The 27,552-nt window shown below is 38.4% G+C and overlaps 1 protein-coding gene across 2 annotated transcripts in view; it reads right to left on the bottom strand.

The window, feature by feature from the left end:
- Positions 1-1,395: 1,395 nt before the first annotated feature.
- The window catches only part of LOC144063915 (poly [ADP-ribose] polymerase tankyrase-1), a 60,705-nt gene continuing 34,548 nt past the window's right edge, over positions 1,396-27,552 (bottom strand). For both annotated transcript variants that reach the window (XM_077585905.1, XM_077585906.1), the window contains 24 exons: positions 26,016-26,091; positions 20,156-20,250; positions 19,553-19,619; positions 19,240-19,426; positions 18,140-18,261; positions 17,963-18,054; positions 17,346-17,424; positions 16,747-16,918; positions 16,302-16,381; positions 15,327-15,472; positions 15,047-15,212; positions 12,519-12,738; positions 10,748-10,857; positions 9,174-9,362; positions 9,021-9,101; positions 7,775-7,964; positions 7,614-7,693; positions 5,910-6,030; positions 5,411-5,508; positions 3,916-3,990; positions 3,701-3,806; positions 3,440-3,626; positions 3,212-3,368; positions 1,396-2,120 (listed from right to left, as the gene is read on the bottom strand). In XM_077585905.1, the coding sequence (XP_077442031.1) occupies positions 2,034-2,120; positions 3,212-3,368; positions 3,440-3,626; positions 3,701-3,806; positions 3,916-3,990; positions 5,411-5,508; positions 5,910-6,030; positions 7,614-7,693; positions 7,775-7,964; positions 9,021-9,101; positions 9,174-9,362; positions 10,748-10,857; positions 12,519-12,738; positions 15,047-15,212; positions 15,327-15,472; positions 16,302-16,381; positions 16,747-16,918; positions 17,346-17,424; positions 17,963-18,054; positions 18,140-18,261; positions 19,240-19,426; positions 19,553-19,619; positions 20,156-20,250; positions 26,016-26,091 (2,983 nt within the window). In that variant the 3' untranslated portion in view covers positions 1,396-2,033. The remainder of the gene's footprint in view (positions 2,121-3,211; positions 3,369-3,439; positions 3,627-3,700; positions 3,807-3,915; positions 3,991-5,410; positions 5,509-5,909; positions 6,031-7,613; positions 7,694-7,774; positions 7,965-9,020; positions 9,102-9,173; positions 9,363-10,747; positions 10,858-12,518; positions 12,739-15,046; positions 15,213-15,326; positions 15,473-16,301; positions 16,382-16,746; positions 16,919-17,345; positions 17,425-17,962; positions 18,055-18,139; positions 18,262-19,239; positions 19,427-19,552; positions 19,620-20,155; positions 20,251-26,015; positions 26,092-27,552) is intronic.

The raw sequence follows: 27,552 nt of genomic DNA, 5'->3' as shown, positions 1-27,552 counted from the left end.
TCAACTCACTGAAGTTAACAAACATGGCTCCTTGCTCGAATATGCCAAACTAATCAGCCACATTTAGACAAATTAAAGAATATATATAGAGGGGAGTGTTAAAAAAGAGAAAATTCTGGTGCACAGCATGGAAAATACAAAAAAAGTATCAACATGAGGCACAAATACGTTAGATTTTTATTTTTTTTTTTATAAAGCTGCCTAGTTCACAGGAATTGTAAAAGTATAACAATGTTTTGTATTTCATCTGCTTGCGTGTCACTGTATTTTGGATTTTTACCTGATGTGTGGTCCAATGTGTTTTAATAGTGTTATGAAATGATAAAGACATTTATTTCAATCCTTGATTTCCAGGTTAGAGTCAATTTACTAGTACACTCTTGGTCATTACTAGTAAGACAGGTAACACCTGATTTTATGCCACTTTTGGTCTACTATTATGACCTTAAGGTGGATATCAAGGATATCTTATACATGCTCTTTCCATATACAAGTGGACATAAGCTGGTCACATTCACCATACAGTACTCGAGCGTGAGGAATTTGAAATGTGCTATGACGAAGCACTTGTAAACACCAACATAGACCGACTGACCTCACAATCGACAAGAAAGAAATGTGAAGAGCCCATGTGGACGTTTGACATCAACGTACAGTAATCCTTCGCTCATCTGCGGTTCACCTATTTTTTAATTTTTTTTTTTGCATGGAACTGCTATTTGGTGCAAAATTCACCTGTTTGTGTTTTTTTTGGGGTGTCCTTTCTGAAAGGCCCTAAAATGCCACAAGATGGTGCCAAAGCTCTGATTAAATAGTAGTAGTGGTTTATCATCTGTGAAAAAGGACGGTGGGTGGCTTCCTGTCTGTAGTATACTGCCTCCTTGTGGCCAAAGCGGACACGCAGGAGGGAGCAGCACAAGATTAATTGAAATGAAGTAAAAAAAAAAGTAAATGTGTGGTAAAAACGGAATGATTCTTTATATTTATGTCAATATGTCATTAATACAGAAGCATATTGCATTGGCTTGAAAAAAAAAAACTCGTTTTGAGTATTTTTTTTCTTTTTTTCTGAATATTTTCATCAAGAAAATATTGGGGAAAAAAAATCTGAAAAAACAGGAGGAAATATTACTCAGAAAAACGGGGCTGGGGGTTATTTAAAAAAAAAAATTGTTTTTTTTTACCTCTGAACTCCAAGTGACAAAAATATTCAGGAAAAAAAAGAAAAAATATTATTTTCTAAAACGGAAAAATTACTCAGAAAAAACGTCCCCCCCCCCAGAAAAACAAGGAATCATTTTATATTAAAAAAAAGAAAAAAATATTCAGGAAAAACAACATTTAAAAAAAAAATGTACTAAAACAAACAAAGCTCCCCAAAAATGTGTCCATGGGTCCCAAGTGAATGCAATACGCTTCCGTACATTAAAATATGTTTTAAAAGTACAATATTCTAAATGAAATGTTCTCATTCAAATGATATAACATTTTGTGGGTCTTGGTGACAAATTAAAATTGTATCAAATCATCCGTAAGCCATTATTTGTAAGGTGACTGATGAAAAAAATAAGTCCGCAATTGTGAGGGGATTACTTGCAGATGATGGCGGCCTGATTCCTCTCACACGGCGCTGGTGACGGTGCTTTCACTTTGACATCTATTGATCCCATATCTGCTTACAAAGTCAGGTCAAAGGTGAGTAACAGCCAGGTAAACAGCAGCAGTGCATGTTGGTCCTCGTGTTTGTTTTTCAGGTGGTCCCTTGCGATGTGGTCTGTCGTTCATCTGAAGACTCTTGATTCATGTAACGTAAAAAGCTTCCTCGCTCTGCTCAGTAACAAATTAGAAGTCAAATGGCCACTTTGGACTCCGCCCTTTGGGCAATGTCGCCCGGTGTCGCTGATGCCCGTCGGTGCGATCCGCCACACTTACTTGGGCTCAGGGGCTTCCAAAAAGGCCGCTGGCCGCCGCCGGTGGCCGTCTTTATGGGAGGCGTCTCGACCTTCGGATGCTCGCTGTGAGGCAAGCGTGCGTTAGGACTTCTGCTCGGCCGGGGCGGTGGGCGTGGCCACGCTTTCAGGTTTGACAATCTGGTACGTGATCAAGTACTCTGGGTAAGCCTGGCAACGACAAAATCACGGTTCGCTTGAAACAATGAACACAGGGCAATGCTGAGACATGCTGTCAAGTAATGTATTAGACTTCACATGGCTGGATTGGGATCGGACGATATTTAGTATTTTATGTTAAATCAGTGATCGGATGTAATGTTTTAATTCGCCCGATTGATCGATCAATGACGTCATTGATCGGCTCTGTGAAATTAAATATGACATGCTGTATTTCATGTTTATCAGCATTTTTCGATGTCAGTTTTAGGTATCTGTTCAGTATCGAACAAATCTGGTCACCAGCCAATCACATGAAGACTTGAAGAAAACTGACTTGAAGTGAAACACTTCTGCATATTCTTATTAACAATGTTAAAATAAAACTACAATGTTTTCATGCATATTTGCACTTTTTTTTTTTTTTTGCCGTGTCAAATGTAACATCCAATGTGCATTGGATTTCTATCTGTTTTCTTATATATATATATATATATGTTTATTATTTTATTTTATATATATATATATATATATATATATATATATATATATATATATATTTTGTCTTATATATTTTATTTATTTATTTTTCTTCATATATATATATATATATATATATATATATATATATATATATATATATATTTATTTCTTTATTTTTACGTCTTATATATATATTTTTTTAAATGTCTTTTATATATATATATATATATATATATATAATGTTTATTATTTTATTTTTATATATATATATATACATATATATATATATATATATAGATATATTTTGTCTTATATATTCTATTTATTTATTTTTCTTCATATATATATATATTTTTTTTTTACGTCTTATATTTTTTTTCTGTCTTCTTTATATATATATATATATATATATTTTTTTTTTTAAATGTCTTTTTTTTATATATAAGAGAAATAAAAAAATTATTTATATATATATATATATATATATATATATATAATTTTTTTATTTCTCTGTTGGTGTATGACCGTTGGCAAATTATAGCAAAAAAATCTGAAATGTGTCACGCAGTATGAAATCCATTTGTGTGACGTGTACTAATATTTAAGCCGAGAAGACAAACCTGCTCTCCTCTGTAGATGACGTACTCCGCATAGGCCAGTCCATTGACACTGGGCCGCCCGATGACGGAGTGATGTCCGGGGGGCGCGTGGGCCATCTTCATGGCGCTAAACTGAAGGAAGGACTTCCCCAGCGTCACTCTGCAGAACAACATCTGCCTGAAAAGCAACACAAATGCAGCATTTGTTCACATGTGGGAAAATGCCTTGGAGGAAGTCGAATGATTTACCTGTGACAAACGTAGCATGATCGGTCCTTGTGGGTGGGGCAACCCGTGCCTCCGCCGATCCCGTAAACGTACTGGTTGCTTTTGGAGGAGTTCTCGGCGAAGTAGATGCCGGCGCCGAACATGCCGCCGATGTAGGCGTGGCGCTCGTCGAAGCCTTTGTGGATGATGGCGTTGATGAAGGGAGAGCCTGACGGGGAGGAAACGTGTGAGGTGACGCCGGGTTGACCCATCAACCTTCAACAAATAAACCCATCCAGTTACCATGAAAGAGCATGCGCTCGTTATGGTGGTTGTGGTTTTCATCAACAATCTCCTTCTGTCTGTGCGAGTATCTCTCCCGTAACTTCTTGTTCACCACCTTCTGAATCTGCGCACATAGAATGACCCACAAAAAAAAAGTGTGTTTTATTGAAGGGACCCTGACTTTGAAGTTCCTTGTCAGCTAATGAAGCCCCTCAAGTTTTTTGAGGCGTCACCTTGATGATGTTGTACTGGCTGAAGACGCCGCCGGCGTTGCCGCCGTCACGGTGCTCTCTGATGGTGCTCTGCAGCTGAGGACGCACAAGGAGGAGAAGATGACAAGAAAGCTCTTTACAGATTCAAAAGGAGGATGACAAAAAAAAAAGAAGATGCTAATGAAATGCAAACGCTTTTCTTTGTGTCTGAGCAGCGATGTGTCCCTTCAGAGACGGACTGAAATGTCATTTGCATTCCTGATTAAAAAGATTGTCTTTCAAAAGACTGACAATTGACTGTGCTGGCATTAATTAATTAATTAATAATAATTAATTAAAATGAATTCACGCACACTATCTGAATGCAAAAAAAAAAAAAAGTTGATTTAAATTGTATTGGGGCAATGTGTACAACAGAAGCAAATAGTTAACTTTCCTCCTCCACACTTTCTTCTTTGTATAATCCGGCAATCTGGATGGCAAGATGCTGCCCCTCACAGGTTAGTTTTGGTACTACGGGGGAGTGATGGTTTAACGGCGAATACTCACGTGTAAGGATATTCAATACAACACCTTTTTTTTTTAAAAGAAAGATCTATATATCCCAATATATCAATTTCCCTTAAATTTGCATAAAATTAATGGTAATTTTCTATTCTTTTGAGTTCTAATTTCTAGTTCCTGAATGGCCACAAGGGGGCAGCTGATACCAGCCCGATACTAGGTTGCCCATCCCTATTAACTCATTAACTGCCTTTGACAGCTATAGACGTCAAAAATTCATTTGAACTATTTTTATTAGTTCAACATTTTTTTCCCCATTTTTGTTAACAAGAGTATGAAAACCTCAATTTTTTTGTTCTAGATTTAGAACAGATATAAAATTTGTGATTAATCGTGAGTTAACTAGTGAAGTCATGCGATTAATTATGATAAAAAAAATTAATTGCCTGATGCCCCTAATTTTTTATAACCTTTTCTAAAAAATAAATAAATATATTTTTCATTTTTAATAATGTTTTCTTTTAACAAAAAATTATTAAAAATTAGGGGCGTCGGGCAATTACAATTTTTAAACGTAATTAATTGCATGACTTTACTAGTTAACTCACGATTAATCACAAATTTTATATCTGTTCTAATACAAAAAAAATTTCTAGATTTTCATACTTTTGATAACAAAAGTGGGAAAAAAATGTTAAACTAGAAATAGTTCAACTGAATTTTTGACGTCTATAGCCGTCAATGGCAGTGAATGAGTTAAAATGTATTTCTATTTCAACGGCAAATGAAGTGCAGTACCTGACATGCAACAGTCAGAATATTAAGGTTTCATTTACATCTGAATGTGCTCATTAGTGTTGAAATTGTTCACACTGCTATCTGCTTCTATTACTGCTTTCACAGTATTGACAGTTACTTGACAGCTACACCAATATGAAACAATGTGTGATTCACCAGGTAATTATTGGAAGTTGAGCTACATTTTTTTTTGCATGTGTGTGTGTGTGCTTACTTCTTCCTCCACTGACTGGAACTCCTTGTCGTCTGGGGCCAGGTCGATGAGCACAGTGCCCTGGCTGGAGCAGTGGAACGTCAGGTATGGGTTGGCACCTGCCGAAACAGCATAGGGCCCATAGTAATGACATAGTAAGCCTATACGCTGTATCATTTTAACCGGGAGTATTTTGTGTTTTGGGGTTAGGATACTGTTAGTTATGACAGGGAACAGGACATTTTTAGTAGTGATGGGAAAATGAAGCTTCATGAAGCATTTGTGATACTTTTGGACTCCACGAGACGGCACTCTTGGTTTAAAGGTGCAGTGGAAATGTCATCAACTTCCACCACACAAGCCTTAATCTTTAAATCGAGAGCACCATCTAGTGGAGTCAAAAAATATCATAAGTGCTTCATGAAGCTTCATTTTTCACATCACTACTTTTTAGTAGAAACGGACAAATTCCTGGCTCGAGCTGCTAATGTAGCGCATTTCAGGAACCTTCCTGTCTCACCTTGCTGACCTCCCAGCAGCCGCTCGATGCCCTTGATGAGTTTGTGTCTGTGCCCGTAGGCGTTGATCCCGATCTCCTTCAGCTCCTCGTGGCCCATGTCCGCCAGAACGTCCAGCGAGATCTGCTCGGACAACAGGAAAACAGACACGTTTGTAATTTGGTAAAATTTTAATTTTGCACACATTTGTAAATGGATGGTCAGAAGTGAAGCGCGCCAAAATTAATGGATTAATCAACAAGTAATTGATTATTAAATTAATCGACAACTATTTTAACTCATTCACCGAAGCAACCCCCTTCGCTTCCGCCTGTTTTACTGTATTTTGACTGATTTTGAAAGGCTCACAGAATATTGTGTTCTATTGCTATAAAAACCTACCAAAAGAAAGATTAGAGCCTCTTCTTTCGTCAGAAAAAAATGATATTTGTATCTGTTTTCGTTTTGCAGCAATTAGCATTGGACTATAGCTAAGTTTCATCATTATTTACAAAACTGTTCAAAACATTGGGGAAAAGAGCATTTTTGCAACATGGCTCTGGTTGATCTCTTATTCTCTGTTGCTACCTGTTGGACGTTTTTTTGTAATAAGATGCTAATAAGATTGATTGAATGAACTCGGAATTAGAAATTAAAAGAATAGAAAATTGGCATTCATTTCAAGCAAATGTAAGAAAAAATGATTGATAGATTAATCGATTCTAAAAATATTTGAGTGACAGCACTAGTGAAACGTATTTCTGAAAAAAATATGCTTTAATCATGTAAATGTTTGTGCAAGCGCTACGATCCAACAAACAAGCAGACAATTGATTGTGTTCAAAACAAGTTTTCCAAAGCAAGCAGTAGATAATTGACTATGCAATTGTAGTCTTATTGCAGAGACAATGGCTGACAAATATTCATGAGCGTTAGTCCAGCACGGCGTGCAGGAAAGGTTAATGAATGCACGGCGGTCATGGAGCACTGATCAAAGCGATAGCGGTGAAGTTTGCAAGTTTGTTCCGATGAAGGGACGCGGGGAGGCCAGTGAACTCTCCAATTTAAATCGCAACTTTAATCTACTCTCGTCTGTCATCGATGTTTGCGGGCCTAAAGTGGCACCCTGAATGCATAAAGACGTGTTGAGAAAAACTCAAGGAGATGCAGACGGCAGTCGGAATGAAGTGAACGTTTGAATCACGCTGTAAAAAAACACTGGCATAAATAAGAATTTGCGTCTATATGGTGTAAACAAGCTACTTGTTTTCCATGTCTACAAACCACAACAAGACTCAATGTGGTTTTCAAAGCATATGAAATAAACAGCTAAAGCGTGAGTGGTTGTTTACGTTACAAAACATTCTTTTCTCGCCACACACAGACAGACAACACACTCCTCCAGCTCGCCACTCCGAATATCAATGCAGACTTGCTTCCCTTCAGGGGAATTAGGAGAAACACACAGGCTGCATATTGCATCCACTCCTGACTTTGGTGCTTGGACTTGAGCCAGCTGTCACTTTCAATTTGTCTTCCTGCCGCTCTCTTTTTCTTTCTCTCGGTCTGTCGGCTTCTTTCTCGCTCTCTCTTCATCTCCCTGCTTGCCTTGTCTTCCAATGCTGACTGTGCCTCCAATTTCGATCTTTTGCACTCACTCCCTCAACCGATTCTTCACGTATTCCTTTCACCTTGATCTTTCTTTGAGAAGCAAAAGTGATGCGTACCTGTTCTCTCTGGAAGATGTCTCGGAGGTGTTCCAGTCCCAGACTCTTTAAGAACTGGTTGATGGTCATATCCAGTAGAGCTGGAAAAGGTGGAGAGATGTCAGAATAAAGTGGATACAAACAAAACTAAACTAAACAAAAATGTGTTTTTCTATCCGTACTCTCGCCTTCCTTCCTGTCCGAGCCAGATGCGCCGTCCGCCGTACCAGTGGCGCCGCCCACCGTGATGTCCCCGAGGGGCGTGGTCAGGTTGTCGATGCTGCTGGCGGCTGATAGGCAAGAGGATGGCGTCGGCGAAGGGGAGATGACCACGCCCCCTGTGGCGCCTGCTGTCACTACACTGGCACTCACCTGCGAGTGGTAATCGCAGGATTCACATTTGATCGGATTGACTCGTGCTTCATGTTTACATTTCATTTATTTAGAGGGGAAGTCACCCCCCCCCCCACACCCCAATTATTATAAAAAAAAAATTAAGGGATACTTGACTCATTCAGCCATTTTCAGCAGCAAAAAGTTAATATTTTGTCCAGAATTAATGACATCACCTGTGCTGAGGAAGTAGGTAACGACCAATCATGGCTCAATTTGCTGACCAAACCCAGAAAACAGGTGAGCCATGATTGGTCGTTACCTCAGCACAGGTGATGCCATCTTCAGTCGACAGCAAGTGGAAAAATTTGTTTTTAAAGTGATTAAACGCATTCACTGCCATTGACGGCTATAAACGTAAAAAATTCATTTGAACTATTTCTATTAGTTTAACATTTTTTTTCTACTTTTGTTAACAAGAGTATGAAAACCTATAAATTAATCGCCTCGGGCGATTAAAATTTTTAATTGTAATTAATTGCACATTTTATATCTGAATTTCCCCAAAAAATTCTAGGTTTTCATACTCTTGCTAGCAAAAGTGGGAAAAAAAAGTTAAACAAATAGAAATAGTTCAAATGAATTTTTGACGTCTATAGCTGTCAATGGCAGTGAATGAGTTAATTGTACAAGACAAAATCATTCATTCAATATGTTGTGTGTGCCCCCACTAGCAAAATCCACTTGCTTTTATCTGAAAGACTGAAAATGACATCACAGTTATTCTGGGCTCAAGTAACGAGCAATCATGGCTCAGCTTGTGAAAGTTACATGACCAAACTCAGTAAGCAGGTGAGCCGTGATTGGTCGTTAGCAACAGTGAATTTTCATTCGATAGCAAGTGGCAAAATGGCCGCCCCCTGAAATGGATAAAAACTGTTGGATTTGACTGCTTTATTCATAATCCACCAACGCAAGCACCAGCAGATTTGCGCTTTTGCCAATGCCCGTGTTATCTCAAATATAATGTCAAATCAATATGTTTTTTGCTTTGGTATTTCTAAGTATCCACCCTTGATCAAAGATAACACTAACCACTGTGGCCTGTGGTTTTAGACAGCTGGGCAGGGCATCTGGTGGCATGGCATCGATTAGCAACGCTCTGATGTCATCGGCCTGTAACAGAAAGATTGATATGATGGTCAATTTTCTATGAACAGTATATTACAGTATAAGAAAGTCTCATACTGTTGCCAAGTCCAGGGGTGTCTGTCCTTCCTGGTTCTTCATGGTGGGATCAGCTCCATGGGCCAAAAGCAGAGCGCAAAGCTGCGTGCGCCCCTTCTGCGCCGCCTCGTGGAGTGGCGTGAAGGCCCATTTGTCGGTGGCGTTGACGCACGTGTTGTACTTGATGAGAAGGGCAGCGATGTCCACATGCTGGATGTGATGATGGAGAAGATGAAACCAAGATTAGAAATTCATATTTCATTTGTTCCGTGACTAAAAACACTTAACATTATTGAATGGGACACTGTTTAGAAAATGAAAAGGCAGGATGGGGACGGATTCATTCTTAATTTAAACTTTGCTCATCATACACAACAGCGAGAGCGACAACACTTCCTGATCGCCTATCAGCTGACTAAACACTAACCAATCAGAAGCTAGCATACTTTAGGTAAATGCAAGTGAATGACGGAGAGCAGCAGATTTGACACATCAACTTAGCTACTTGTATGTGCAACTAATAATTATGGAAAGATAAATGTACAAGTAAATACACATTTTAACGAATTACAGTAATTTCTGGACTATAAGCCGCTACTTTTTTCACTTGCATTCGACTCTGCGGCTAATACAAAGGTGCGGCTTATCCATCAGAACACAAGGAGGCGCACTATAATGGAAGCGCAAACGCGTCAGGCAGAGCAAAACATACCAAGTGCGGCCAAATTCAGGAGGAGAGACAGAACGAGAGTGAGACAATTTGAACCTTCAAAATGGAAAATAAAGTAGCGGGAACCCGGTGCGGTAACATTAAAACACCTGCGGCTTACAGTCGGGTGCAGTTTATAGTCCAGAAATTACTGTTACTTAAATGCTTAATCGTCAGGGTGTGGACCTTCGCAAAGCGAGGTCTCTTAGTCGCTGGCCGTACCCAACGCTTCAAACATAATTTGGTTAATCTCTGCTAAAGTAATTACTATCTCTTTATTTGAAAACACGACCGAAACGTATTGGCACAAACATCCGAGTAGTACGCAAATTTGCCACATTATTAAGTCGCAAATTTGTACGTTTTTTTTCTCGGAATATTACCCCCCCTCTGAAAAAAATATACGTGGCCCAAAAACGCCGTCGTAGAATTTTATTCCTAATCCTAGACATTTTTTTTTCTAATTTAATCTTTAGAAAAATTAATAAAAAATAACTCAAGAGACCACTGCAATATATTGAGTGAAAAAAAGCTTGTGTGCTGCTATAAAACCAAAGCGACACAATATGCTTGCTCCAGAGTGGGAATCTTATAAATTATTAACATTATCATAATCCTTCTTTTTCCCACCTCTCATTTTTTGTCCTTCTATCTTCTTGTTCTCACTCTGCGCTCACGTGCCAACTACACAATGTAGCCTCCCACTGAGAAGCAGCGGGAGATGCTAAATTCGAGTGTTTGTTCGTCAGAGATATGCGACTGTTCATTCAACATGTGTTTCATGATTCTTTTATCAGACTGATGTTGTTGAGGTCCCCGAGAAGAAAAATGACAGTTTTGGTTATTGTGCCGTGATCAATTTAAACGGTTGTGTTGTGTGTCTTACCCCGTACGAAGCGGCGTTGTGCAACGGTATTAGACCTCCTTTGTCCTGTGCATTCACGTCAGCTCCGTGCTCCAGCAGATACTCCGCCACCTCCAGGTTGTTGTAGCCAGCTAGACGGCACGGTGGGAGGAAAAGAGGTCGGTAAATAGAAGCAACGTGAAGCGGCAACATGAAGTCAGGTCAATGTCAGCTGCAGCACAAACAGATGAAGACAAACAGACTGAAAATAATTTGCCACTACTCTAAGATTTGTATTGAAATCTGTGCTCAATTAAATTGTCTGCCTGGTGATATGTTAATAGATATTTAAAAAATGCAGAAAAAATATGTTTGTAGCAGAAACTTTGCATTGCAGCCTTGGGGCTTGACTGCAGGCTTCTTTTCCCCAAAACCTCTTGTGTGGGTTTATCAAATTTACACTTTTAATGGCCAACACATAATCGCTGACTCCACTTTAATTTTTAGTGGAGCTTTCCATTTCCATGTTATGAAATAACATAAATTCGCAATCTGTGCACAACCAGGTATGCAAACCGCAGAACGATCCTGGCAGATTATTTGGACAACAATCTGATAATTTACAGATTTCAATGTGTGACTTTGGCTTTTCATAGTAATATGAGGCTTAAATCCTACTGACGTATACTACTAAAGCTCAGTGATGGGGTGGCCGTTTTACGATCAGGAACTAGAAATTAGAAGAATAGAAAATTGCCTTTAATTTCATGAAAGGAAAAATGCTACATTGAGATATACGTTGTTTTTTTTGTTTTGCTTTTTATTATCAGTCATAGGTTTTTGGGGAAATTTTATGTATCAAAAGTACTAGTGGTAGCTGTACTTGGCATCAGTATCGGTGAGTATTCAGGAGTTAAATATTCATAGGCCTAATGGTATTAGAAAAAAAGTGGTATTGAACATCCTTAATAATAACAATAATAGTTGATGGTGATGACGACAACTACAAGAAATTGATCGACATCCACGCAGCTCCACTATGGAACGCTCCATATGACACAGTCATAAAAAAGGTGTTCAGAACATTCAGAAAGACTCTCCTATCCAATCCCCTTAGATATTACACACCCTATAATTAACAACGCACCTGTCAGCTATGCGTATCATGAAAGATGGACAGCTATTTGAGAAAGTAGAACATGTTTGCACCGGCCATTGTGAGAAACAGCTTATCATCACTAAAGGATATTAAAATTTGATCTTGTCAGACAAGAAAACCTAATCGGGCCAACACCTTCAAATCCCAAATGATAAGAACATTTATATCCAGATAAAAAAAAAAAATCCAAGTAAGCTTCTAGGAAAAGATTGTACAAGAAAATGCAGCGCCTATGTTGCCTTGCATAATAAGCTTCGAGCTCAGCATGTTTTAGTGAACACTGCTGATTTTATCAGCCCCAGCATGCATGAAATATGGATTTACAAGTATTTGTGCCTCTGAGGCGCTGTAACAAGAGTGCTGCCTCTCAAGTCGACTTGGAGATTATACACTGATTGCCTATGTGTGTCCCTGAGAGTGTTCAGCATTTCTGCTAAAAGGTTCACACAACCTCAAAGGACACCATTATTGAGCATTCACTCGCCAGCCACAACATTAGGTACACTAGCACAGTCCAATGGCGTCCAATTTGACAGCTGTATCAAAAAAAAAATCCGGCATTACAAATACAATATTAGTTACTAATTTAACATGTTTCTTATTGACATTTTAATTTGGTTACATTTGGTTGTGGCTAACTAAAGTGCCTGTTACCTGCGAGGTGGAGAGGCGTGGAGTTTCGTCCCTGCGTGTCCCGACAGTTGATGTTGTCTGGGCTGCATAACTTCTGCACTCTGGCCAGGCAACCCTTCTTGGCCGCATCCAGCAAGGCCGCATCTCCTCTCAGAAGGTCCTGGATGTCTGTGTCTCCGTCCTTCACCAGGTCCAAGGGTGTGTTTCCATCTCTGTTCTTTTTGCTGGGGTCTGCGCCGTGCTGTGGGCAGAATACAAAAAAAACTAAATGAGAAAAAAAAATGAATGCCTAAAGAGGATTATCCACAAGAGACAGGACAGAAGGCGCCACATTATCCGTGGATGGTGAGAGCAGACATTTCTTTCACTCATACGTCTCCTATGTGCCGCTTTTAATGTATTATTTATATATACACTTTGAAATCTGCTCCTTAAATCTGATGTTTTGGGACTACTCCATGTTTGGCTGCTAAATGTTAGTATTTGAATACATTTTTGTCTTTGTTACAATGTTATCGTCCCACTTTCTACGGTTGCTTTTATGCTAATTTAGCACTCGCTAATATTGATTCTCCGTCCAGGGAATATATGAAGAGGCGCATTTAAAAAGCAGTCAGAGATGCAATCATAGATTTAACGATTGAGTTTCTGAGAAGAAAAACATTCAGGATTCATTTTACAGAGGGCAAAAAAATAAAATATCCACATGAAACAATATCCTTCTTAATGTTAGGACTCATGACAATTATTCATATTATTCATTCCCAGACATGGAAAACAAGATTTCATAATTCTGGGATTTTTCCAGGTTTTACATAACTGTGACATCCCTGAATGTATTTAGGAAAATTTGCCACAGTGGACTTGTGAAAGAAGCGGCTTTATTCTAAGCACAACTTCTACACAAAAAAAGAACACAACAAACAGAGGAGACAAAAGAAAACCTACTGCTGAACTCAGAGAGAACATCCAGAGTCAAGCGGATTAACACACAAGCATTGGTAGCGTGAATGTGTGTGTACCCTGGTGCTTAGGGGAAATGAGGCAGATGATGTGTCTGTAAGACTGTCATTCAGAAAGTAGAAATAATGTGGTAAACTTGTCACCACACTGGAACACAAGGCTAACATGAGGTTACACGCATTTCTGAGGGCTTGTGCCTTTTGACTACACAAAAATGTAAATCCACACATATTTCCGTCACACCCTTTTTTAAAGAGATAACCCAATTTACTAGTTTTTTTTTTTTTTTTTTTTTGGTAGAGCTGGGTTTAAAAATTGAATAATCGATATTGAATCGTTTTTCCTTATAGGGCCTGCTATCAATTGATAAAACCATGATATTTTAATATCCCCTTTTCTCATAAATTAAAAAGAAAATAGCATTTTACAGGCAATTTAAAGGCAATTTTATGGTATATTTTACTGTTTTCTTGAAATTTACTGTTCACATGAATTTAAAAGTATTTTCTTACATTTATGAATGACCTTACTCAATGCACTTTCACACAATTTAGATTTTTTAAATATATATATATATTTACAATTATTGAATAAGAATTATGAAAATAATTTCATTTCATCCTTACTGATGTCAATGTTTGTGTAACACTAATGTAATCATAACATGTGTTATTTTCACTAATAAATTAAATCATTTAACCAGTTCCTGCCTCTGCAAAATGTTATTTGGAATTTAATGTTTGTGGAGTTTTTATCATGTCCCTGATATTTAAGAATAATTGATGTTCCATTATTAACCAATATTCGGATTGGAATGAATTGGAAAAAATGTAAATCAAAACAAACTAAATTCGAATTGAATGAATTGAAGGAGGAAATAGAATTGATACCTGGCCCTATTTTACTGTCTTTTATTTGTTCTCCTTTTCAGCCTCTTACAGAAAGTTTTTTTTTTTTTTTTTAGTCTACCTAATGTTACAAAAAGTGTTTTTGCTGTGTTTACTTTTCACCAAGAACTCAGAGTTCAATGACAAATGAAGCATTTCCAGAACAACAAGTCTTGAGGCACAACATTTCCTGTTGTGACACCGAGTGTATTTGCCCATGTACGACCTGCTTGAAATCTCTTGCTCTAATAATTTATGCAGCTCCATATGGCAACATTGCAGTGGTGATGTAAGCTTGTCTGGAGGTGATTATGGAAGCAGCAACAACAACAAAACACATTTGAATGCGAAACTGCAACACTTGTTTGCGTTACTCATTTAGAGTGATGTGACTGCCAGGTATTACACAACTGTTTGCCCTGACTTGGATCAGAGAGCAGAAGCCAAAATGTGCCATTTGAGATAACATTCGAAGAATTCATTGGATTAAATGTCAGAAGTCGCACAATTCATCCCCACAAAAGAAATTGTCAAACTGATGACAGCTTACATTGCTTATTATAGTTTTGTTTCACGATCTATATCCGGTGTAAAAGGTTTGAGAGAAACTGCTCAAAATGGTCTTTTTCGATAATGTGTGTTTTTCTGCCAACACGGCCATAACGCATATCCGTGTGCATGTGCTAGGTTTTCATGTACCTTGAGCAGCAGTTTGCAGATCTCATATTTGCCCTTGGCAGCAGCTTCGTGCAGTGGTGAGAACTTCCACAGGTCGGCCACGTTGACCGAAGCGCCGTGTCTGACCAGCAGCTCGGCTACCTCGTAGTGACCGTACGAGCAGGCGTTATGGAGGGGGACTAGACCGCTGCCAAAAGGGAGGGACATGATTGAGCTCCTGTTAATTTACGACAATGATCTAATCCGTGGCAAGCGCTGCAATTGTTACAGTAATGACGATTTTTATGACTTAGCGTCGGACCCTTTGTCCTTGGCGTGTACGTCGGCCCCGTGGTGCAGCAGGTACTCCACCACCTGCACTCTGTTGTAGCCGGCAGCAAAGTGAAGAGGGGTGGAGTGACGCCCCTCCAGATCTCTGCAGTTCACATTCTGGGCCGTGCACAGCGACTGCAGCGAGAGAAGGAAGGAAGTGCGACATGTGTTACGAGGTTTATCTGTTAAAAACGGTAAGCTTAATGTATGTGTTATAAAAAGGGGGGGCAAAAAAGCTACATCAATTCATTATTTCCTGCTCAGAATAATTAATTCTTGTCTGTAACACAAGGAAAGTTGATGGTATAATCACCCTAACCAGCAGTACAATAGCAAATTAGACCTTTTTGTCTCATTCCCGCAGAATAGAAGGACTAATTTAAAATCAAAGTAAACAAAGACTCCAAATGGAACAAATGAACTCAAACACACAAACAAAAATAATAACTTTGTTCCACAATTAAATCATCAAGATGGAAAATAATTTCCATTAAATTAAATATTGTGAGAGGGCAGAAAGTTGCTCCCCAAAAAATGCTCAGATTGAAGCATAAATTAAAGGACTGCATTAGAAAGCTATTTATGGAATTTTTTCTGTTATTTCTAATCCAATTAAAAAATACATTTGGCAGGAGTTTGCAACAATTCCCTTCTTGTACCCATCGCAACTGATTCTATCTGAAAAGAAAACCTCTTGCTGGAAATCTTAGTCATCAATCAGGGAACACTAACCCGCGCTGGCGGCGCTTTTACAGCTGATAAGAAAGTAAAGTAGAAAAACACAAATTGAAAATAAAGTTATGATAGTAATGATATTTTATGTTAGAAATGAAAACGGTGTTCAATCTTTTTAGAAAAATCAGGATGTCAGCCAAAATCGGACTTTTACAGACCAAAATATATGATAAGAAATTAAATCAAATTTGCAAATAACATTATCTGCTACTATAGACAACCAGATTACCTTGACTGTGTCCAGGTCTCCAGCTTTAGCAGCTTCTAGAAGTCTGTAATCCACATCGGAGTTCCTGACAGGGACATTTTCTACAAAGGTGAACAGAAGACAGATATTTGCATTAAAAAAACAACAACTTAGTTTTTGGGGCTGGAACGTATTAATTGCATTTCCATTCATTTCAATGGCAGACATTACCTCGATTTATGAACTTTCCAGGTTACAAATTGGCTCCTGAAACTAATTAAGTTCGCCACTTCAGATTTAATTGTATTTTATTTTTTTTTGTACGAAAAAATCTGAAATTGTTCCAAATAAATAATCTCCTCAGTAGATACAACTTTGTATCCCCGTGTGTTCTGGTAGCAAAACAATAACAATAGTGACTTTCTGGCTCGACTCTTATTGGAATTGGGCATGGCATGTCAACAAAAGCACACCAACCCCGGCATACCATTGAGTATCTGCTGAACAGCCTCATTTCCCATCTGAGCAGCGGTGAAGCCCTGCAGCGACACCAGCGAGGCGTCTGCCCCGTATCCTAGCAACAGCCGGCAGGTCTGCAGATGGCCCGCCAGCGCCGCACGATGCAATGCTGTCTGACCCAATGTGTCCAGAGCGTTCACCTGCAAAAACCTTTAGCTTATCATCCTTGGGAAACTTTTATGAACATGATTTGTGATTGATCTTTGAAAATAAAATAAAATAAAATAAAATAAAATAAAATAAAATAAAATAAAATAAAATAAAATAAAATAAAATAAAATAAAATAAAATCAGCACTAATCAAACAAAATAAACATTTGTTGAATATTTTGTACACCAGTTACCAGGATTAGAATTCATTTAATTACAAATCCAAACACACTGCCAATGCTTTCTAATGGGCGCTGAACAAAGCTCACACTGCAGGCATGTAACTAAACAACAAAATAAAATCAACTCTAATACTACTTTTAAATGTGTTCAGATTAGCACAAATCAGAGGCACATCGATAAAGTAAAGAGAATAAAAGTGTAATAAAAGGAAACGATCTATGAATGAAAATGTACCTTGGCGCCATGTTTCTGTAGGACTTCCATAATGTCATTATGAGCGCGCTCTGCAGCCACATGGAGAGGTGTCATGAAACTACGAGAAGGGAAAAGTAAGAAGGTGTAGTATGTTTTCTTCTCTACGGAAGAGGATTAGGGCCAGTGATGAGAAATAAAAAAGGGTTGGCAGGATTCTCACTTTATTCTCAGAATTCTGACTTCAAAGTGAGAATTCTAACTATTCTTCGAATTCTGAATTTAACGTGAGAATTCTAACTTTGATCTCAGAATTCTGACTTTACTCTCAGAATTCTGACTTTAATCTCGGAATTCTGACTTTAATCTCGGAATTCTCACTTTATCACTTTAATCTCAGAATTCTGACTTTAAAGTGAGAATTCCAACTTTGTGACGTAGAGCTATGAATTGTGGGAAGTCACGAAATCTGAATTCTGAGAATAAAGTGAGAACTCTCACGTTAAAGTCAAAATTCGAACTTTAAAGTCAGAATGCTGAGAATAAAGTCAGAATCCTGCCAACCTTTTTTCTTCTTCTCTTCATTGGCCCTAATCCTCTTCCGTACTTCTCAGCAACACCTTCAAATCACAGAATTGTTCCAATTGTGCTGCACTTACTCTTTATTCTTCTCATTAACATTGGCTCCCTTCCTCAGTAACAACTCTGTAACCTGTTTCCTCTTGGGGTGTGGTGATGCTACAGCACAATGCTGAAAACACGCACACACACACATATCAAAAACCCTGCAGTGGTATAAAGATCAGTGCGTGCAGTGCAATGGTTGCGTGTCTTACCAGCGCTGTCTCGTGTGTGTGAGGGTGTTTGAAGTTGATGATCTCCAGCGCCAGGCTCCTCTTTGCCTTGGCCATGTCAGCTTCCCGAGCGGCTTGAAGCAGTGAATGGCCCTTAAACTCATCTACACACATGCACAGAAAATGTCAACATGCCATGAGAATTAAAAAAATAACTAAAAAAAAACTGTGAAGGTTTTCTTGTAACTCCGAGCAACTTTTGAGTTCATCTGACGGGTTTCTTGCAATGCAGATTGCAGCGGGCTGGAAAATAGTCTAACACTACATAACATAACATCTGCAGGGAAAATGGAGTTCTAACAAAACCACAACAACGTATTTTTGGATTGCAATGATCCTGCAGGGTACCAATATTTCACAAACATGACTTCAAAGTTTTGTTTGCCAACAACAAGAGCCGAAACAAGTAGTCATCCCCGTGGGCCTAAAACATTACACTTGACCATTGAGCATAAGTATTACAATAGACATAAAATGGAGCTAAGATTAGGTTAACACAGAACCATTCCATAAATCAAGAAAATAATTAATGGAGTATTGCATCATAGTTGTCATTACCTAGTATTGCATCATAGTTGTCATTACCTACGGATGCTTGTTGCCAGGGAAACTAGTACCTTGAAAAAAAATATTCATTAAAACGCTGCATTTCGAGGTGTCTCTGCTCATGTGCGTTGACCTAATATAAATCCTTCCTACTACTCGTTCGAACGTATTTGAAAATACATTTGATCATACCTGTAAATACGTTTTAAGAATAAGAATTTTGTAGGCTAAATTATAAAAACATAGCATTTCCCATATTACTAGAGGGTATTGACTTGCACATGTGCAAGTAAAAAATGCTATTTTATTAGCATTTGACCTGCTAAAAATGACTAATAAATAAACTACTAAATTGGTATAATGTAGCCAAAATGCTTAAAAAAAAAAGGAAAAAATGCTACTTATTTAGCATTTAGCCAACAAGTATATTTGAAAGTATTTGCAAGTACATCCACAACATAAGTATGCAAAAACATTTGAATGAGTTTTCTAGTCAAAAATATTTACTATTTAGAAAATGCAAGACGTAGACTCACATGAGAGTCTCTCCTTGAGCTCGGGGGTGGGCGCCATGTCCACGGAGCTCTTGCTATGGCAGTTGAGCAAGGTGGGGTCGGCACCGTGGCTCAGCAACAGGGAGCAAACCTCAATACGGTTTTTGGACGCCGCCTCGTGCAGCGGAGTAAACTGCCATAAGTCCATGGCATTTACGCAGGCACCGTGCTGCGGGGGAATAAGACAGGTTGAAGAACGTGATATCATGTCAACGTGTGACTTTTTTGTAAATATAGATCAGGGGACGTTGGTGTCCATCTTCACAATAGCTACTCGAATGTGGGTTCATGTCACCTTTAGCAGCAGCTCAGTAACTTCATAGTGTCCATAGGAGCAGGCATTATGTAGCGGCACCAGACCACTGAAACACACAATATGGAAGTGTAATCACTAACCAGATAAGATTGGAGAACCCAATTCTGCCATAAAATGTATTATAAGTCACAGTATCTATGAGAGATAAAAATCAAATGAAAACCACCATATAGGCAGAATGTTTAAACGATGCATGTCCTTTCAAAATATTTGCGAAAAATCACTCAGGAAAGTAAATATAGCAATGGGCAAAACACATTTTGAGAAAACGAGCTGAATAATCAAAGTAACAGGAAAAGATTATGGGCTTTCAGGTTCCATGACTTTTCGCATAGTTAACCAAATGTGCCTGCGTAATAACGTCAGGTCTTAAAATTAACGTTGTCTGACCATTATCATTAAAGAGCTGCAAAGTTTGTGCAAGCTCTGAAGTCATACTGCCGCTGATGGAAGTGCTAACGCCGCATAAAATGTGTCACTATACAAATTGGCAATTGAAAAATAAGTTAGACGTATTTTCTTTTTGTTAGAATGTCTTGAATGTCAATGTAGTAAGTTGGACTTATATACACTTGCACATACCCCTTGTCCTTGGCGTGAACGTCTGCTCCGTGCTGTAGTAACAGCTGAACTATCCTCACTCTGTTGTAACCCGCTGCCAGGTGGAGCGGAGTGGACTGGGGAGACACAAAGAGGGCAGGTGAGCGGGGAGGCGGAAAGACATGCAGGGGGCATAAATAAGAGGCAAATGTTAACTGGCATCTGTGCATTGGCGCACAACAATCCCGACTTGGGGAGCATCACTCAGCCCGGGTGTTTTGTCACGTCAAAACTCTGCAGTCAGTGAAGTTATTGTTTCACGCCTGAACCAGACTGCAGTGATAAAGAATAGACTTCCGCCGTAAAAGTGATTCAAAGCTGCAGTAATAAATGCTTTAAGAGGACACACAGATGAGACGCTTCAGCTGGCAGTGCGTTGTCTCAGTAAAAGTCATTCTTCCCCAAAAGTTGCACAACTACCGGAAATATTGGGGGAGGAAAAAAAATCGCAGGATTCATTCAGGGTAAAAAGTGATGAAAATCATCCCATAAAATACAATTTACAGCTGCTCTAAAAAAAAGATCCTACATAACATAGAACATAAAAAAAACACATTATTCATTATATTTTGCTTTTATTATGAAAATGAGAACCTTATTGATGTCATATCGCACGTCAGTTCCAGATTGCTAACATTATTGTTCTCCGGTAAGGCTGAGCAATCAAAAAATATTGTCATCGTGATAATGTTGAGTGTTAATATGCGTATTGCATGGACGTGCAATAAGTTTCAAATACAACTGCATGCTTTTAATTGACTTGACCAATCAGATGCAACCTTAAATGTCTATTGCCATTCATCGGGTGAACAGTATCTATGGGCATTACTAACTAAATAACTAAAAACAAATGGCAAGGAAGACTGTAAGAGTTTAGTGGTACCTTGAGATATGAGTGATTTGATTTACAAGGTTTTCAAAAAAAAAAAAAAGCTGTTAGATCCAATTTGTTTTTGCTTTGATTTGTGAGTTTGTGCTTGAGATTGGAGCACATTATGGTCACATTGAAGTCAACACACTTTATAAACAATAAGCATCAGTTGGACAAAAGGGCAATTGTCAACTGAATGTCCCAATTGAATTTGACTGTCAAACAAGCAGAATTACACTTTGTGTATTTAAAACAACCATAATGAAGAAAGGCCCCTCTATCTTAATACTAAGTCTAATTTGAACCTGTTATGTTTTATTGTTAATTATGTAATTAGGTATAAATATTTCTCACTGTAAACATTACAAAATTTTTTTAATTTATTCCATTTAATGGGGAAAGATGATTTCAGATATAAGTGTTTTGAGTTACAAGCACGGACAATAAATGAACTACTCATATCTCGAACCACATAATTAAAATTAATTCGCTCACACCTAATCTGGATTTAAAAAAAAAAAAGATATCAGTGTGTGAAATGACTCGATGGGGATTCTCTACCAACATTGGACGGGAACGTGATCATTTTTTGATGAAACATGATCCAGGTAGGCATGTTGTTAACTTAGTGCTTAGCAATATTTAAATGACATCTTTAAACTTTCTTCATGTTTAGTCATTTCAAGGTGTGAGGCCTCGCTGGGCCTAGGCCCTTTACGTACGAGATGTGACAGAAGCATTTGTAAGGAGCAGGACATGTCCTCATTGTGAATGCGGCGTCATTGCGTGCGGGCGTGCATGCTTTACTGCCCACGTCCTTGTTGGTACACTAAGCATGCACAACCGTGTGAAACGATTGAACCAGATTCTGAATGAATACATCGTTCCACGCTAGCTACCAGCAACACGCATGTACTGTTACATCATGTCAATCTTGCGTTGAGCTGTGTATATGTGTGTGTGTGTGTTAAAAATGTAGAAGAAGCACCTTGTACCATGCTTTATTATTAGGGGTGTCAAATTTTGAGTTAATTTAAAGTTCCTTTAACACCACTATTTTTCTTTTTTTTAGCTCACGATTAATGACCACCCCGTAGTTGGAAAGCCTGTACTTGGGGAATTCATCGCAACGCAGCATACACGCCCACGTCAAATTTTAGCAGTAATAAATGTAGTAATAATGCATATATGTGTGGAGACTGGGGTCAAGTTGTTTTTTACAATTTGAAAAATGTGCAGAATTTCACAAGTTACTTCATGTTAAAGATTACATAGCTCTTAATATGAAAAGAAAAATGAACTGAGCTGTCACCAGCGTGTTACAAATGCAATTATGCCATCTAGTGGTAGAAAAAAAACTTCAACACAAATCAATATCATACTCACTTTTTTACAGTACAGTACATTGTCTTTTTTAATTTTAACTCAATTTTATGAATTATTATGAAATTACTGTATTAATGACTAAAAGATGCAGCCATATTTCTAATAGTTTAATGTTTTTTTGTTTGTTTTTTTACTTTTATGTTCTCAAGAGTATGAAAACTTTACATTTTATTTTACATTTTATTGTACATATAGAACATATATACAATTTGTGATTAATCGCGAGTTAACTATTGAAGTCATGCGATTAATTGAGATTAAAAACCCCTATTTATTATACATTTTTATTTTCTTTGTAGCAAGTTACAGCCCATTAGGACTTGTGCTTGCAGTGGTTATTTAATAAAGGAAAAAGACAAATTGCAGGGCAGGATTGTGTCTGTGTGTGTGTGTTTTCGTTTATATAAGCATAACATGCCACCACAACAATACAGCTGGCAAGGTTAAGGCTCAAGCTGTTAACGCAACTCCTTTGCATGATCAGACCACATGATGCGCTCTCCTCTTGCAATAACACATGTACCATCCAGAGAGGGATTTAAGAAACACGTGGACAGAACATTAAACATGCTGGGAAAATCTGGATAAGAGATGATATGAGAGAACAAGTCTGAAAGTAAATGACTTCTGAACGGATATTTGAATAGCAAGAGATGTCATTTTCTGCTGGCGCTTGCATTATGTGCACTTTGTGTGTGAGAAATGAAATGAGTGTGGTACAGTATAATGCCAAGATTCAACTACACTAAATGGCACACTGCATCACGTACAATGGTAGACCAGGTGGATTCATTCCAAATACGTCCATCGTGAGACTGCCAGTGAACAAAGGCAATATAAAGGACCCTTCAACTTTTGTTGTTTTTAATCAACTAAAAAGCTTTTGTGCAAGCAGTCCGTGGTGGAGGAAGGCAAGCACATACAGTGAGGGAAATAATGGCGACAGGGAAAACGATGTGAAAGGCAAAATATTGCTTAAGTAAAGTACCTTCAGTCATTGTTACCCTAGTTTACCTTTTTGCTGTTCTGGTTTTGGTTACATGAGATCTTACGTCGCCCCTCAGTTGGAGGCTTAGGTTTTTTGGGGGTATTTTTGTTTGCATCTATTCTCGCATGTTACGTGCTCTTCTGTTTGTACTTTGTGTGTAAATAAACTAATTAATCGAAATTCAATTACAATTTCAATTATTACATTCCACAATTACAAAATCGGCATAATCGTAAAAAAAGAAAAAAGATTATTAATACTAATTTTGAGTTGTTTAAATGTATATATTTATTAAAATGACTAATTTAAAAAAATGGTCCAAAAGGAACTTGTATAATTATAGTGTTTCAAAGAAATGTATTTGTCTTAATATTTTTTACATGTTTAACACATCTGCTCCCAAAAACATATAAATACGTTCTATTTTTTTTTAGTTATTACAAAAAGTGTTGTCTTGTTTTGTACCAAAAAAAACCAAATGATTGTCCTAATCATGATTTCAATTATTACCAAACTAAACAAGGTTAATATTTTCTTCATAATCGGGCAGCCCTAACTTGGATATTTTCACACATAACTACCGCTCAACGTGTTATTTAATGTGGTTTAATCTTTGATATTCCTAAACAGAAACTGAGAACTACAACACTGGTTGGAACAGGATAGCTTAACCCTTTTTATGACCTTCTTGATAGTATCGAAAACCAAACCTGTATGAGGTATTTCTGCAAGTATAGTACTAAAGTCTGAATGTTGGTATTGTGACAACAATAGTTCAGGCCAATTAGAGGTTCCATTGAACCAAAATGTCAAGAATTAATCATACGGGTTGCTGTGACATCCCTTTTCTCTTATTTCCGGCCTTCTGGCTTAGACAACACCCATTTTTTTCAAACCTTTTATCACAGCATGATTGATATGCAAAGAGCTTTTTTCATTGCAAACAAAGAAGACTGTCAGTTGTCAGGGTGCTTTTTTGGAAAATAAGCGCTCATAATAAGTATTTAAACATGTCTTCAAGCACCATGTTTTTCTCTGTCTTTGTCTACCTGGCTGTCAATCCATCTGGCGCCAAGAGAATTTCTGCTAAAACAAGAGAATGCTAATTCCCAGAAGATATTTAATTTCAAATATGGGACGCTGAGAAATAAACACAATCTGCAAACTGTCAGAAAGCAAAGAAGCATTGAGTGCATGTGTGTGAATTCAAGAGAGGCAACTTCATAACGCTCTCTACTCAGCTCGGTTAATAAATATCCTTACTTGTAGGCCCACAATCATGAGTCCACACACTCACACATAAAATACATGTAAACAACACATTGCCCAATTTGATGTCAGACTTATTAATAGTCGCAAATGGCATTTATTTCGTCGAAAATGACCCTGTGTGTGTATCTACAGTACTGTACTAACTGCAAATAAAATATAGCGCGAGCCTGAGAATGACACGTGTCAACTTTATTTCACAATGTATCTATTACACACACTAAGGAGGATTTTCTCCATAATTCACGTTAGCACTGCAAAGTAATCCCCATCAAGCCATCAATTTCCCCCCCCTAAGACTTATAACAAGGATAAAATTGCACTGGCGTGAAAATATATTCTATCTACTTTGCATGGCTGCCTTTAGTCAGAGCAATTTAAAGAGCAATAGAAATGCCGCACGAGGTCATTTTAGAACAAACTTGAATCCTTCCAGTCATCTATTTCAGCATCATTGAGCTTCAGTCTGATCTCTTTTTGTTTGTGTTGTGGATTTTGCTGGAAATTTGAAGTCGCTAATAACCCCAACTTCCTAATGGACGCAATAAAGTTACGTCTTCTTCGCTGCTTCTGCTTCTACGTGTTCCGTTAACTCCCCGTGGCTGCGCTACAGCGCCACCCCAGACTTGGCATAAACATTACAGCCGTTAAACGTCCTCCGCGTCTTCTTTTGGACAAACGCGAGTCTTGAAATGCTTCTGTGTGTACAACATTTGTTAGAGGAACGAAGCTGGCTTTGTTTCTGTCTGGATGGGCCTTAGTCTTAGTCTTAGTCTGTCGTGCTTCCTTATGCCTATGCCAGTTCATTTAAACCTGTAAGACATTTAGTATGAATCAAAACTTCAATTTTGGACAACTATTCCTTTCTGTTCTGCTCCATGGATGAGAATTGACATCCTGTACATTTGATTTTTGGAGTGGATTAAAGGATTTGGATTTGGGGTTGGGACCTACGAGTACCGAAAACTGATACATGTCTTGTAAACCACAATAAAACACAGCTATCCAGAAGAAAAATACCAATCAAAAAATGTGGTAGTAAAACTAATTTTCAAGGAATGTACACAATTTATTATTTTTTTTCTCCTCAAGGAGTGCCTTAAATGCTTATGATGGGGCCTGGCAGCAAAAAAAAAAAAAAGCCTTCTCAAGTTTACCGGTGATTGGATCATTTGAAACGATCAAGGCCCGCGGCTGCCAATGTGAGCATTCACAGTAACTGCCAATAACAAGAACACACCATGTGGATGGCCCCTGTCACCCTAATGGGGTCCCTGCTGCTGCATCACTGAGTTTGCTTTGGCGTGTGGCAAAAGATTTGTTCTTACCTTGCGGCCGTCGCTGGCGTGGCAGTTGACGTTAAGCGGTGTAAGCAGAGCCATTAGCTTCTCCTCGTTCCCGCTCCTGCGAATGTACATGCGCGCGCGTTAGAGAGCATCCGCCACCAGGGAGGATTAGTGCTGTACCTCAGCGGGAGAGCATGGATGTGTGTTGGGGGACAATGAGATAAGAAGCATGAAGGACTGAAGGGACGGATTTTTTTATTTGCAATTTGACATGATTTGTGTGTGTCGGCGAAAAAGGAGAAGACAAGCGAAGAAGAATGAAGATAATGTTCATAATTCTGATGGTTTTCCTGGTTTGTGGCTCTTACTGCGCTGCCATTGGATAACCAGAGGGAAGCGTTGCCATGGCAGCGGCCAATCAAACTAGGATTCCTTCGACGGCTACTATGAAAGAAGAATCTGTCGGATGTAAAGAAAAGGACGGTTGCCTCACTATTAACCTCGTCATTTTTGTCCTTACCCTTCTGCCTTGTTTTTGTATCAATCATGACGAAACCAAGTCTCACGCCTCCTCTCATCCTCTCGAAAAAACCAAAGCTATAGCCAGCCTCTTCCTTTTTTTCGCTAAGTCACAACATCCTATCGCCCCCACAACATGAGCTGTGATATTCATCGTCATTCTAAATTGATCAGGTCATCCGGCGCAACGTTTTGTTGAGATACACCACATTGACACATTTAACATTTCATTGCACTGCTACAATATTGTTAAGTTACGTTCATCAATGTTCCTAGCAAATCAATACATGAAAGGCATCATTTCAAATCCAGTCTTAAGTGTGTAATTTATTTGCATGAGCGAATGCATAATGGCTCAGAGGAAGTGAGACGAATCAGCCTGACTTGTCTGTATCAGTTAATTAAGTTGAACCATTTTATAAGCTGCCACTTATACTTCCAAGCCACTGTGCAGTGATGAGCCAAAAAAAAAAAAGAGCTGAGAAAACAATGTTATCCCATAAGCCATGCGTGGGAGTTTTGTTGCCCAAACTATTAAAAGTAATTGAAAAAAAAGTTCCTCTGGAAAAACTGTTGGAAATGTATTAGTGAGGTCGGTTAGTGGCTCAGCTGTTCCAATGACACGCTGAAAACAGCCCGCTGACCCCGTAATGCAGTGCTCAGCCACCCACACAATGATAGAGAAGAGAAACAAGCACACGTGCAAACACACAAGAATGCACATGCGCACACACAGACCACATTCGCTAAACATGTAAAATGTCATGGTAGACTTTTTAAAATATATTTACTAAATGTGTACATATTGAAGGTCTTTAACGCTTTAAGGCCAAGGTTTCTGATACTCATTCCACAATGCCTTGATAGTCCTTGATTTCATTGTGGATGTAGCAAAGCAGCCCCAGAACATAAACAAGCTTCCGCCCTGTTTTGCAGTAGGTGCAGTCTTTTCTTTGTATGCTTATTTCTTTGCATCATTAAACATAGAGCTGATGTGAAGAGCTCCAGTTGTTTCTCATCTGCCTCACGGACATTCTCTCAGAAGCGTCTCGTCAATTTT

This window comes from Vanacampus margaritifer, chromosome 14 (genome assembly GCF_051991255.1).
Source record: "Vanacampus margaritifer isolate UIUO_Vmar chromosome 14, RoL_Vmar_1.0, whole genome shotgun sequence".
NCBI classification, from domain to species: domain Eukaryota; kingdom Metazoa; phylum Chordata; class Actinopteri; order Syngnathiformes; family Syngnathidae; genus Vanacampus; species Vanacampus margaritifer.
The sequence above is the reverse complement of the archived record's forward strand: the minus strand, read 5'-3'. Positions and strand labels throughout refer to the sequence as shown.